The sequence below is a fragment of the Phalacrocorax carbo genome, chromosome 3, assembly GCF_963921805.1.
Source record: "Phalacrocorax carbo chromosome 3, bPhaCar2.1, whole genome shotgun sequence".
Classification (NCBI taxonomy): domain Eukaryota; kingdom Metazoa; phylum Chordata; class Aves; order Suliformes; family Phalacrocoracidae; genus Phalacrocorax; species Phalacrocorax carbo.
This window is the reverse complement of record NC_087515.1, coordinates 25,958,020-25,971,721: the sequence shown is the minus strand read 5'-3', so window position 1 is coordinate 25,971,721 and position 13,702 is coordinate 25,958,020. Positions and strand designations below refer to the sequence as shown.

At 39.0% G+C, this 13,702-nt stretch overlaps 1 protein-coding gene across 2 annotated transcripts in view; it reads left to right on the top strand.

Annotated features, from left to right (window-relative positions):
- Positions 1 to 13,702, top strand: part of PTPN14 (protein tyrosine phosphatase non-receptor type 14) — a 123,212-nt gene that overhangs the window by 71,173 nt on the left and 38,337 nt on the right. For both annotated transcript variants that reach the window (XM_064446229.1, XM_064446230.1), the window contains 3 exons: positions 7,497 to 7,594; positions 9,824 to 9,891; positions 12,752 to 12,822. In XM_064446229.1, the coding sequence (XP_064302299.1) occupies positions 7,497 to 7,594; positions 9,824 to 9,891; positions 12,752 to 12,822 (237 nt within the window). The remainder of the gene's footprint in view (positions 1 to 7,496; positions 7,595 to 9,823; positions 9,892 to 12,751; positions 12,823 to 13,702) is intronic.

The following is a 13,702-nucleotide window of genomic DNA, read 5'->3' as shown; positions in this document are numbered from 1 at the left end:
CCATTGCTTTTTATATTCTACCACAAATCCCAGATAAATGGCTATTGTCTAGTACTGAGAAACATCAGACTTTCGCTGGGAGGGAAGTTGATGAAATTCCAGAGGAGCGCGCTGAAGATGTTCTATGTAGCAACACCATCTAAGTTTTTTACAACTGCAAAGACAAGGCCTTAGCACTGTTACTGACAATGACATCATCAATGTATGTTTTTTTTTTTCTTAAGTGCCTTTAGATTAAGATGTGCTGATTGAATCCTTGCATCTAAAATGTGTTTAAGCATGCCCAAGCCCAGAAATCATAACACCATCTTTGCCAGTATACCAAACGCTGTATCTGAAAAGACCGGTCTTGTCTGCCTGCCTGCCTTTTTCGCCATACAAAATCCAGTCCAAGTTCACAGTCAGTTTTGTTGCAGTATGCTGAGTGACCCACATGAAACAAGCAGCATCCAGTAAGTAGTACTCTGGACTGAGACATAGGAACAAAACCTAGATCTCCCAAATCTGCCTTGGTTTCCTGCCCAAGTTTACATGAGTAACTTCACTAGCCATGTGCCTCAGATATTCTATTTATAAAATTAGGCTAATGATCATTAATACTATATAAAGCAGGTTTTTCTCAGAAAAGCATCCAGTAAGAGCTAAATATTATTATGATTGTCTCAAATATGTAACTTTTTGGTCATCATCAATTAGTTCCTTTGCCCATTGAATAGCTGAGTCATTGGCTCATCTAATGCAAAGGCTGAGAAAATATGAAAGTCCCTGTGTTTAAAATAAAAAGTGGGTCTCTTTAAAATGTAGCATATGGGTGTCTGTGGAATCCTGTTGCTAAGTAATATTGAAGCCAAGATCATGGCAGATTTTAAGGTGTGAGATGAGCAACAGACACACCAATATCGAAGTTAACGCTTAAAATAATTTTAGTAAATTATAAAAGGCCTCTCTTCTGGAGAAACTACTTTCCCTGTGGGAAGATTATTGCATAAGTGTACATTGCATCTCTGCTCAGAAGTATATTACCATACTAATATAAACCCAAATGAGCTGAGTTCGATTGTTGTTGTGATTCAATGAGACTTTTATTGTGTTCCTAATTTTAGAAGATCATCTTGTACTCTAATTGCAATTTTTTTTTTGAAGTTGAAAAAGAGCTGAAGGTCTTGAACAAAAACACTTGTGGGCCAATCTGTTTCTCCTTTGAGTCTTAAGGACTTCTTATTTTGGAGGTATGAAACAGTAAAGCAGTTTTCCTCCAGTGAAGAAGTTAAACTACATAGCTATGCAGTTATCCAATAGATAGGCTTGATGCCAAAAAGGTACCTAATGAGTTATAAAAAAGTTAGTCATGCCAGTAATTGCATCATTAGAAATTATTTGAAATTAATTGTACCTCTTGGGTAACTAATACATGTTTTGTAGTGCTTTGTATATTTTCAGATACACTCAAGGTAAATATTTGTTGGTATTGACACTGTAATGTATTTATTCATACCTGTTTGAAATTTCCAGGAAAACACAGACTGATTAAAAAAAAATTGTTTTTTTTCAAGTGTTTCCTGCTGCACTAGAGGCAAGGTGTATATTTCAAACCCTTCCTGTCCCTGATATACAGAGAAGGAAAGTAAAACTAGGGAAAAATAACAAAAATCCAGACTGATCACAGTATAGCATTCAAGCAGTACTAATCATTACTATCTCAGTCCTGTCGCCTTTTTATATAAGTATATAGATCTATGTATGTGTATGAAATATATATTTAGATTGTAAATTCCCGGCAATAAGCATTTTTTTTTCTGTTCCTTAGGAGATTCCTAAGGCTACTGGTCTGATAATATTGAGTAATCATTAATGAAATATTTACCTTGTGGTTCTTTGTGGAAGTCACGAGTAGGAAAATTGTGAAGATGCAGCACACCATTGCAATTACTCTGCAAAACTAACCCATATTCTTACTTTTGTAAACCATCCTTCAACTCCTCTACAAAGATCTTCCAGTATTGATCAGGCCAGGTTCTGTGTGGCTTGTGGTATTTGAAACATTGGTTATTGAAGAGAACAGAAATCATTAAACTTAATTGAGTTTTCTACATATACAAAACAGCAATGGAGGTTATGCATCAGCTAAACAGTGGTGATGGAAGGGTACAATGAATTCAGTGACACTATACAAACACCTACGTTCTTCTTTGAAGTGACAGGAGAACAAACACGAATCCTGATCTTGGGAGGTCTGTGCAGAAATGTATGGGCAAATGGAGTTTCTGTACATTTACACAGCTGTAGCTGAGTCTGAATCTGGGTGTTGCATTTAAATTTTAAACCAGTATCCTTATCGCCTGCTTACTAAACTGTTTGGGGTTTTTTTGCCCTCTGATGTAGTATGGATTGCTAAAATCCAAACATTGATTGTGGAGTTCAGATGTTGTCTTATAGTTGTCCTGTTGCAGCTTATTTACTTTATAAAAAGTGCTTTTTTGATGCAATAGATGCAAATATACTTTTAATGTTTTCTGTGTTGGCTAAATAGAGTTGTGGGAAATATCCTTATAATTATGGCTTTGTTCAGACTTGTTGTCCACTCCCATTCCCCTTGGAATTAGTTACAAGCTGGCAAACTGTAGTAGCCTTTATTATATTGAATACACAACAGCTCTGCTGAAAATGGTTAACCCAACATGAGCAACGAAGGTGAGAGATTTCAGCTCTCAGCCCACTTGGCTGTGGTGGTGTCTCTTCTGCCCTGCACTCCCCTACTGTGCCAGAATGGCTCTGTGATTAAAGCTTTGTAAGTCTTAATTTTGAGTTTCTTGCCTTTTATTACTTGGGGGTGCAGACGGCAAACTTCTGTTCAGTTTCCATATGCTTTCCCAACTAAACCACCTAATAGGAGGCTTACGAAATGCATGGTTTTATCTGCTGTTCTGGAACAGCTTTCCTCAGTGAATCTATAGCTGGATCATTTTTTAAAATGTTTGATTTCCCTCAAATTATAGATCTACTTTTGCAATCCAAGCAAACAAAAAGCACTCTCAGCTAGCATAGTGACATAATAACGGCATTTAACATAACTTCAGATGGAGTAGCTTCAAATCCTTGGCAGAATATGGGCCAATTTCTCCTCTCCGTTGGCTGGGCAGAGAGCCTGACCACAGTTTTGCAGCACAGCTGAGCCATGAATCTGTGGCTGGTAGAGCTATTAGAGCCTTCTAGCAGAGCTTCCTCCAGGGTATGCTCCTCCTCTTCCTTGACAGTGGAATTAGCCACTCCAGTTTGTGCCTGTGAAAGGAGATGTCCCAGTTCATACCTGATGTGGCCACAGTGAAATGAGATGTCAGGGGACACCTTAGGTGGGTGACCCTCATCACTGTTAGTCCAGGGGTGAATATGGAGCTGGTACAGACCATAGGTTTCTGCCTCAGTCACCTTTAGTTTATCTTGGCACTTCCACTGAAAAAGGTGTCAGAGCCATAGCAGGTGATTGTTTTTCAGTGTGTTTGCCTGTGAAAGGTGACAACTTTCTCCATGGGATTTTTCCTGATGGATACACTAGCTAACATCAGAGCTAATTACAAACATCTTTTAAACTCTTACTTCATGTTAATCTACAATATGTAATAAATCCTAAACTTTTATTCTGCTATAGCATTAGTAAATACAATGCTGTACGATAATATTGTGGAATATTCCTATTAGGATTTCAAATGTGACCTGGTTTTGACAATCGGGTTGAAACACCTGTAAATGGGCATATTTTTCAACATGGGCATTGACTGCTGTCTTAAAACACTTTCTAAAGTATTGGCAACTAAAATTGCAACTAAAAACTTCACATCATTGTTTCTTTTGAGTCTTGGTCATAATATTTAATACTACAGTAACTGCATTGACATAATATTTTTGATGATGCTTACCCAAATAATCCTTTCTATGGTTTATCTGTAGCTTTGTGGGCACTGTGGTTGAAATCATGGCTCCACTAAAGCTCTTGAGTTAACTTTAACTTAAAGAAGTTAACTTGAGTTACTTTAGTAGAGTAATTTAAAGAAGCTCTTGACTTCTATAGAGCTAGGATGTCACTACAAGATTTTACATTGTTTTGACTTTGAGGTAGTCTCTGAAGTTTGTGTTTGCTTAACAATAGCTCTAATTTTATGGCAGTTGTAGATTTTAGAATCATAGAATCGTTAAGGTTGGAAAAGACCCTTAAGATCATCAAGTCCAACTGCTAACCTATCACTGCCAAGTCTACCACTAAACCATATCCTCAAGCACCACGTCTACCCTTCTTTTAAATACCTCCAGGGATGAAGACTCCACCACCTCCCTGGGCAGCCTGTTCCAATGTTTGACAACCCTTTTGGTGAAGAAATTTTTCCTAATATCCAACCTAACTTTTTAAAACTTTTTTATTTTTGTTTTGTTAGACTAGAATATGTAATTCATGCATGTACATGTAGCATCGACATAAATAGCCTGGTCTCAAAGACCAGATTCAGCAAACACTTGCTCACCTCCAGACTTCATAAAGCAGCTTATGTCAAGCTTCTGTGACAGTGTGCGTATTTTCAGAATTGGGATTTAGTCATTGCAAAGAAGTGGAAACAAGCTGATTTGTCTCTTGGACCAAGCAAGTGTGAAACCTGGGGCTGAAGCACAGGGCTCAAGCTGAGAAGCCGTATGCTTTTTCAACTGCACCTCTCAATCAAATTTCAAAATCCCCTGAAGTTTTAATCTTCATTAGGCTGTTTGAAAGCCAAATCTAAGCATTTTAACTGAGATTATATTCTTCCTGTTTAAAAATGTTCACTGTCTTTTGTAGGGGAGAGAAGGGAAAAGGAAGCCTAAAACCAGTAACCCAACAATTACCTTTTAAACACACTTAAAAATTGTGAACTCTGAAGGGAACTTCTCAAACTTGAATATGTGCAGAGGCCTTTCCTGAGAGGATTTCTCTGCCCTGCAGTGCTTGTAGCCTCTAAACACCCTGCTGCCTTGAGAGTATGGCTCTGGTCAGAGCATTGGTGCTGTCTAGTGGCAAGTTATTGCATCTCACATTGCTGACAGAAGAGTTAACTGAAGAAAAACGTAGAATGCTGCATTTAATTAATAGATGTGCAAACATGGCTTGCGTTGTGCTGGTTTTGAACCACCCTAGTATTTTCTAAAACGTCCACACAGGATTAAATGATAGCATTTTTGAGTATAGTTAAGGCAGTGCAGTCCCTGTAACATGGGTTACAGTGGTTCTCCTTTCTAAGAAGGAAAGGCTAATTGCATTGGTACTGGGAAGATGACTTACATGCATGTCTGCAATCGTTAAAACAAGACCAGAACAGTTTCTTTGCTGTTCCCAAAAGTTCAAAGGTAAGGTCAGATGTAATGTGCTGGTTGCAGCCGAGTACAGTTAGGAGATAACTATCCCCAGTCTTTCTGACTGCTCTTTGCTGTCCACCTTGTGGAGGTTGCAGTCTCTGAGACTGGCTAGCATGCTTGCGTAGCATTTCTTTCTAACCTGGTTTATCTCAAGCACTTATTTTTTTAAGTCCATGCAATTTTGAGGGGATGCCCTTTGTATTAGGGGGGTGAGTAGTCATGCAGCCAAAGAGAGCAGTGACCTCCTAACCTGGTTCAGCTGCAGTCAGACCAGCATGTCTGGTCACAGCCTGAGAATCCCCTTCGGTTTTTGGTGTTTCCTAACTTGGGTCACCCAGGTGCATCAGTTACTATCAGCAGGTCTGGGGTTGGGTGCATGAGGCTGAGTACACACATGGAGCACTGGTGAGGCTGCACCTCGAGTATTGTGTTCAGTTTTGGGCCCGTCACTACAAGAGGGACACTGAGGCGCTGGAGTGTGTCCAGAGAAGGGCAATGAAGTTGGTGAAGGGTCTAGAGAACAAGTCTTATGAGGAGCGGCTGAGGGAGCTGGGGTTGTTTAGTCTGGAGAAGAGGAGGCTGAGGGGAGACCTTATCACGCTCTATAACTACCTGAAAGGAGGTTGTAACGAGGTGGGGGTCGGTCTCTTCTCCCTAGTAACAAGCGATAGGACGAGAGGAATTGGCCTCAAGCTGAGCCAGGGGAAGTTTAGGTTGGATATTAGGAAAAACTTCTTCACCAAAAGGGTTGTCAAACATTGGAACAGGCTGCCCAGGGAGGTGGTGGAGTCTTCATCCCTGGAGGTATTTAAAAGAAGGGTAGACGTGGTGCTTGAGGATATGGTTTAGTGGTGGACTTGGCAGTGATAGGTTAGCAGTTGGACTTGATGATCTTAAGGGTCTTTTCCAACCTTAACAATTTTATGATTCTATGATTCTGTGGACTGTGGCTACACTGGTACAGTACCTCTACCTTTGGCCTCAGACCTGATGAATTTTTACGTGTTGGCTGAGAAGGAATTGTGTGTTTCATCTCAGTTGGGACAGGTTACATACGTCTGCACCAGAAATTTAAGCTGATGGACTTGAGACCATTTTATTGCTGTAACTCAACTCTATTTGATTATTGGCACATCAGTGGCTAATATGGTGTCTTTGCAATTGTGGCTATAATTTCTTCAGCTGCCTGTCTTGCCCCTGTCTGGTTTTACTGCCCATGCCACACCGGTAGCTTGAAGGAACATGCATTGGTATCTGCAGAATAAAAAGTTGTGGCCTGCGAACAAAGCTGTCTCCACTGGACTTCAACCTGGTATGCTGGAGGGGCTGGTACATGTTCCTGCTGCTTTGACCAGCTCTGCTGTGGGTCTTGCCCAGTTCTTGGTGGTTCTTGATAGGAGGGTACACAGATGTGGACATTAACTTGTTAAGCTTTTTGTGGAAAGCATCTTGTTTGTCCTCCTCTACTCTATTGTAAATGTAAGGTGAAACATGTTGCTGTGGTTAAAACTAACATAGTTTGTCTTGTGATTAATTACTGCAGATCAGCAAGTGCATATTAGAAGCTGGTTTTGCTTCATTTGTGTGTCTAAGTCATCCTTACAGATAAGAGATGCCAATTTAAAAAAAAAAAAAAACCAAAAAAAAAACCAAACAAAAAACCAACTTCTATATGGGCTACAGTTAGTTATGTCAGTAGGCCAAAGTATATTGCTAAAATTCTGTTTCTTCTATCAAAATGGTGACACTGGAGCAAAAACAAGAGAAGACATATGGAACAGCCTCTTTTTGTATTGGTGATTGCAAGGTCTTCAGTAACCTCTACAAAATTTATGGAGGAGGTAATCCCAGCTGACGTCCCTCTTCTATGTGGTCTAGGGAACACAAATTAGAACTTTTTGATTTTTTTTTTTTCCTTTTCATCCACCTGGAAGCATTGCACATGTAGGGATCATACTGATTTGTTCTGGTAATGTGGAACTTCTGTAGCCAGGCACAGACTGCTGTTTAACTACCTGACCTGTTTGTGGTGAGTTTTTCTCGCTCTCAGCAGTCTTTTGTTCTGTAGAAAACATACAAACATATAGATGTTCTAATTTGTGCTCTTTTTTTGTTTGTAGATATCAGTATTACCTACAAGTGAAAAAGGATGTTCTTGATGGTCGATTACTTTCTTCACTGGAGCAGGGAATTCGACTAGCTGGTTTGGCAGTGCAAGGTAAGATGATGTGACCTGATAGCCCTTTTCCAACATCGGCTCCTTTGGTTTGTTCTGTGTGTTGACTGGGCACTAACAAAGGCCTTGTATGACTCACAACACCTGGGTTTTCTATTGATTTAAAAGCACATAGGTGGACTGCTGTCGATGAGACACTCGCACCCTCAGGGAGAGAGTGATGGACCACATCACAGTGTTCAACTTTCCTATTTCTAAAATCCATGTTAGTGAATCTGAACAAAACTCCAGTTCTTCCAACCCCAACCACGGAGTACTTTGCAGTAATGAATTTGCTTCATGTTCTCTGGTTTGAAATGCAATTACATCAAAGAGCATAGCAGCGGCTTTAATTTTGCCTTTAATTAAAAGCTCGTTTCGCTGTATAGTGCTATCTGAAGTATGAAAGAACACATGACCATAATTATTGTGCGAGTTATAAATTAATAAACTACTTCTTGCAATGTGATTTTTATTCTGAGCCTCCTAAGGACATCAATAAAAGTGGGATCACATAATGTATATGGGCAGAGGCGGAAGCCCTGTATTTGGAGAAAGCATGTGTCAGTCCATCCATGACTGTCTCTGAGAACCTAAGGTAGAGTTTCAGCAATCATGCTCTGGGCATGTCCTCTGATGAGAGGGAAGGGGGAAGTATATATAAAAATAGTAAACGTGAAGATCTGATTCTTGAAAATGAAAGGCTCAATGGAGAGTAATGCTAATATGATCTTCCTTAGGGCAGTAAAAATTCTGTTTCGGCACCTTGATTCTTGGTTAAAAATTGAAGAAAAAATGTTTCCTGTCAAATCTTGAAATGTTTTATTAATAAAAGGAAAATATATGTATAAGATTCCATATTGAATCTTGCAATTTACATAAATTAAGCTTTTCCAGTGTGTGACTGAGGGCTTGATAGATACTGAGTGTGTTTCATTGGTCTCATGTTTTTGAAGCTTTTTGCTAACTTTGAGAGTGAGTCAGTCTTCATAATCAGTTTGAAGTAATCACTCTTATTCTGAATTTTCTGCATAATCTGTTACATTTCGAAGACCGTTGCATCAGAATGCTGCACCTAATCTTGTTTGCTTTATTCCTGACCTTGTATCCCTTTGTCATTTGCATGTGATGCAACTGAAGATATTTGAAATACTTATTTCTTTTAACCTTGAGACTTTGTTTCATGTCCATTATGATGTCTTTCTGTTTATGTTAAAACATAACTCTGAGGTGAAAACAAAATGAAACTGCATTTTTGGCATCCTGTGATACCTGAAATTTTCAAAGCTTCTAGACAGAATATTTAGCTAATATGATTTATGGTGGGAATTTCCAGCTTCTCTAATATGAGGATCTTGTAGATGGTGTTTGATCCAGTTCAATTAATATAAAATAAAAACCTCCTGGCAAGATATTCTTTTGATATAAGCTGTTGTGTATTTAACAGGTAGATAAATATAGGCCTTGTTTTGATTTTTTAACATAGTTTAGCCTTTAGAAGCATTTTCAAAACTCTGTAGTTTCAAGGACGTTTAGACAAGACAACTCAGCCTGACATATGAGTGAATGTGAGCGTGGAGATGAGTACCTCTTAAAGAGATGTAGAAGCAGGAAAGCTAGTAGTAAGGTGTCGACTGGTCAGTTAAACTGAGACGGGGCCGGTACTGTTACATGGGCTGCAGAAGGATAAGACCTTCCCCGCCACTATGTACCACCCCCACCCCCTCACCCCCCCCCAAACCATGTTGGTTTTTGACAATTTGTAATAGAATTGGCTAGTGGATTTTAACCTCCTAGCCTGTAAAATTAAGCATCTTTTGTACAACTGTGTAGAATTGTAGCAGAGGTAGGTTAATTTTTTCTTTCTTTTTTAAGTGTGCCACATTTTTGAAGAGGCTGAGCAAAACCAGCCTTGTTAGATGGTGGTATTAGTTCATGATGGCTACAGAAAAAAAACCTCTTACACTCCTCATGGTTAAGCATTGAAAATGGTCATAATACTAGGGATCAAAAGAGAAAAATTACTTGTTGGCTGGTTTTTGATCTTTAGTAATAACACTATTATTTTCAGACCTCCATGTTAAAAGCTAAAGTACAAGCAGAAATCTTTGTGCTGGGTTGTGGCTTCAGAGAGAACTCGCCCACTTGAAATTAAGCATTGGTGCAAAGGTTGAGTGTGGTCTTAACATGTGTGGAAAGTGCTAAAATGAGTAATTGTGTTGTTTTTTCCAGCGGATTTTGGAGACTATAATCAGTTTGAATCTCATGACTTTCTCCGAGAATATGTCTTGTTCCCTATGGTGAGTTCCTTATCCCCCTCTTTTGTGGTCTTCTATGAATAATTTCTCTGTGTCTCAGAGATGGCTTTGTTGATAACAGAGTTAAAAGCACCATTGCTGAACTATTAATAGTGGAAATAAACTTTGATCCCCAAAACCTGCAGTATGCTTGATTGTATCTGAATTAATATATGCTATGGAAATTTAGCCCTTCAGTTCCTGTTAAGCCTCCACTAGGAATAGGTTTCAACAAAACAGATGTACTTCTTTGAATCAAAAAAAGAATTTGCAGCAATTTAAAAAGGTGTATGTTAGCAGTACTGCAGTATGAGTAACATGAAATAGCAAGGAGATATGAGGGCTGCCGATGTAGTTAAATATTGTGTCACAGAACAAATCATGCAGTCTTTCCTCAAGAGAATGTGAATTTACATCAACTGACTATTAGACTGCAGTAAAACATGAGTCAGGTCTTCTCGAAATATTCTCCAGGGACTGTGTGTAAATTTGTTTTAAATTTACATTGGAAACTAGCAAATAATTTAAATGCTGAGGGAAGTGTTTTAGGTCACTAATGATGTTAGAAATCTGGTGGCAAATGCCAAGCACTTGCAATCTATGACATTGAATGTCTCTGGGAGGATGCATTAGACGAGGGGAAAAAAAAGCCTGCTGAGGTTAAGGCTGGCTCTGTCTTTGATGAACAGTTCCACCAGCACAAGTCTTGAGTGTAAGCTTCATAAAATGTAAAATATATTGGAATTCTTTCTAACTGGAAAAAAAATTTGTAAGTGGGGTGGGGTTCCCATGCCCTGAATGTAGCTGCCTAGAAGTTAAGGCATCTGGTTTCCCGCTGCAATTAGTGGAGCGGTAGAGGGAGAATGATTCATCTCGCTGTAATTTGAAGGCTTGAGAAAGGCACTTCCAGAAGCATTTCATCCCATTTACTGGCACTCTTTGTACAGGAACTGCAGCGGATAGTCCATTCTCAAGTCCAGTAAGGTGACAGCTGCACAGTGTCTTGATGTGAAAGTGCAATTTTGAGCTGGTAGACATAGTTCAATACCAACTGAAAAAGAGAGTCAGCAGGAAGAAGGGGAGTTAATTAATATATAGGGATCTGAATATGGCTTGTATAGCTAGAAAGCGGCTTCAGTATTAACCTTTCACTAAGCAACTTCTGTTAGCCTGACTAGTGGAGCAGGACTTTTTTGGTAGGCTGCCTTTATCTATTGATAAGTAATTGGTGATCTTGTGTATAGTTGATTGCTTATGAAGTTGTGTACAATACCCTAAGTGGGAAAGAAGATGGCTACAAATATAGACAGAGAAATGTGTCATCAAGCTATCACTTTGTAAATTACTGAACTTCTGCAAAGTTCTTTCAATACCCTGATATTATTTTTTTATTCAGAAGAAAAGGAGTGTTTAGGCTTCTAGATGACCTTTCAGGTGGTTAACTTCCGTGTGGTTCAGCAGTTCACTCTTTGGGCCCACGTCCTAAAACCTCCGTTTTTGAGTCAGCTGCCTGCATGGTGTTGTGGCCAGCTCTTTTCTGTTTTGCATGTGCTCACCTTGTGGTATCTTGCCTTTCAGCCATGCTGCTATTGCTAAATATAGCAAAATCAGCAAAGTGTCTGCTTCCTACAGTCTTCAGAAGCCTACTCTTAAACCAACTGTTTCTCTAGACATTTCTTTACTTGTGTTTGCTTTTTTGGGGAGGAGTGGATAATGTAATAGTAAATATTTCACTGCCAGTTCGGCGACAGTTGCTAAGTGCTGCAGATATAAACTAGTCCTGAAGCAAGTGGGAGGATTTGAGTGAATCTTGGGCATAGAAAGAGCCTCCAGCGAGAATGTTGCTATAAATTCATTAGTGAAGTGAGCTGGTGGATGAGGGAGGGGCAGCTGCATTTGTACTGTTTGATCTTGTGAGGCTACAATGTGTGTCAAATGGCATTTCTTCAGCAGGGAAAAGAACAAAGTTATGTACACAGTACACCCCACAGGTGTGTAGCTATGCATAGGCATGTACCATGCCATTTTTCATTAGCATACTACCACTTTCACATTTTTTTGTGGCAGAAGCAAATATCAGAGGGAGGGCCCCATTGAGCAAGAAAAAGGCAGTGTATTTAAGTATATTCATGCAGCCTTAAGGCTTTTTTTAATAAAAATAAGAACTTTGAGGTTTTGCAAGAAAGTTCTTCAGCTTCCTTTTTTTTTTCCTTGAATTTATGAGCAGACTTCCTTTATTAACTTGCTCCCAATTATTTCAGAATTATTTCTACTACACATTATTGAATTTGCAGAAGATAAAAATTTCTGCTCAGAAATGTGTTGCAAACATAAAGTACATTTTATTAAATATTTGAAGAGGTAACAAAACTTTCAATCCCTTTTAATGTGAAAAAGGGATTACTTATAGGTAGCAGGACGGAAAATAACCATGACTTTGTTTTCCATGATCTATGCATTATTTTGGGCTGTTTTAAAAGGTATATATTAATTTGTAGACTTCAAAGTGTTTTCAAAGACTTGTTTGGTCCTTATCCAGGAAAAGATCTCTTATTCATGCTCATTCTATACTCTGTTGCCTATTTTGGGATAATAAGCACCTTACCCCTATTTTTAACAGTATCTTTTTACTCTCCCCCAGAAAAAAGATACATAAAAAACCGAGACCCTCATGTTCTCCTTGCACATTTTCAGCATCCCATGCTATGAATTTTCAGTGCACTTGGTGATAGATTCTCTCTAACAACCTGGAAGAGCATGAACAGGAAACAATCCTGAAACATCTACTGTCATAATTCCCATCTTGCATTTTGTCACCTCTCTTTGGATGACTAGTTTCTGTTGCTACTTCATATTTTTACAGGAATGGACCCAGGATGAAGCTGTTTTGGAGGAGCTGACTCAAAAGGTTGCTCAGGAGCACCGAACTCACAGGTGAGCTTGACATGTTAAGGTTGGGATTTTTTGTTTTGTTTTGTTTTTGTTTGTTTGTTTATTTGTTTGGGGTTTTTTGTTGGGTGTGTTTCTGTTGGTTTTTGGTTTGTTGTTTTTTTTTACTGTCATCATCTTCCTAGAACTTCCTTTCCTCCCCATGCTTTTCTGGCAGAGGTAAACTAGCCTATCTTCATGTTGCTATTATCCTATGTCTCACTGAATTTTTTATTTAGTCTGTTACAAAAGATTATCTGCCTCTTGTGAACACAAAATGGCCGAGGAACTTAATCCCAAATAAATGAGCATGTGCAGTGTAAGGTTTAATGAGCATGTTTAACACTACTTGCGCTATCTAGGAGACTCCTTTCTCTTCTTGGTTTCATTTAAATCCTGGTGGTGAAAGACCCTGTAACTTGATTGGGGGTGGTCTGAGTGTCAGTCCATGGGTTTTCTCTCATGCAAGTGAGAGGGCGATATACACACTCTCAGTGTAATGGAAATGATGAAAAGGAGTTGGGTTTTAAATCTAGATGTGGATTATTATGCTGTTAGTAGTTAATGAGCTAGGAGTGTATGTATTAGTGCTTCGGTACAAATACCTTCTCTGTAAGCAAGCTTCCTTTGTGTCATCTAGGTGTTTTGGTGGTGGAGTATTCAAACCTCCAGAGTCCTGTTCTTAGAAAAATGGCCCCGCCTATACGTCATTGGAAATAATCTATTGTGTTGTATTATGAATTTGCCTTTAAAGCTTTATTACATGAAATGCAATAGGAGTATTATATGAAGGATGCAGCACTTCCCATTATATGACAGAAAATAGTTGTAAAGGGGCAAATACCAATCTCTGAGTCTAAGGCCATTCTCAGTCTGAGTTTCAATG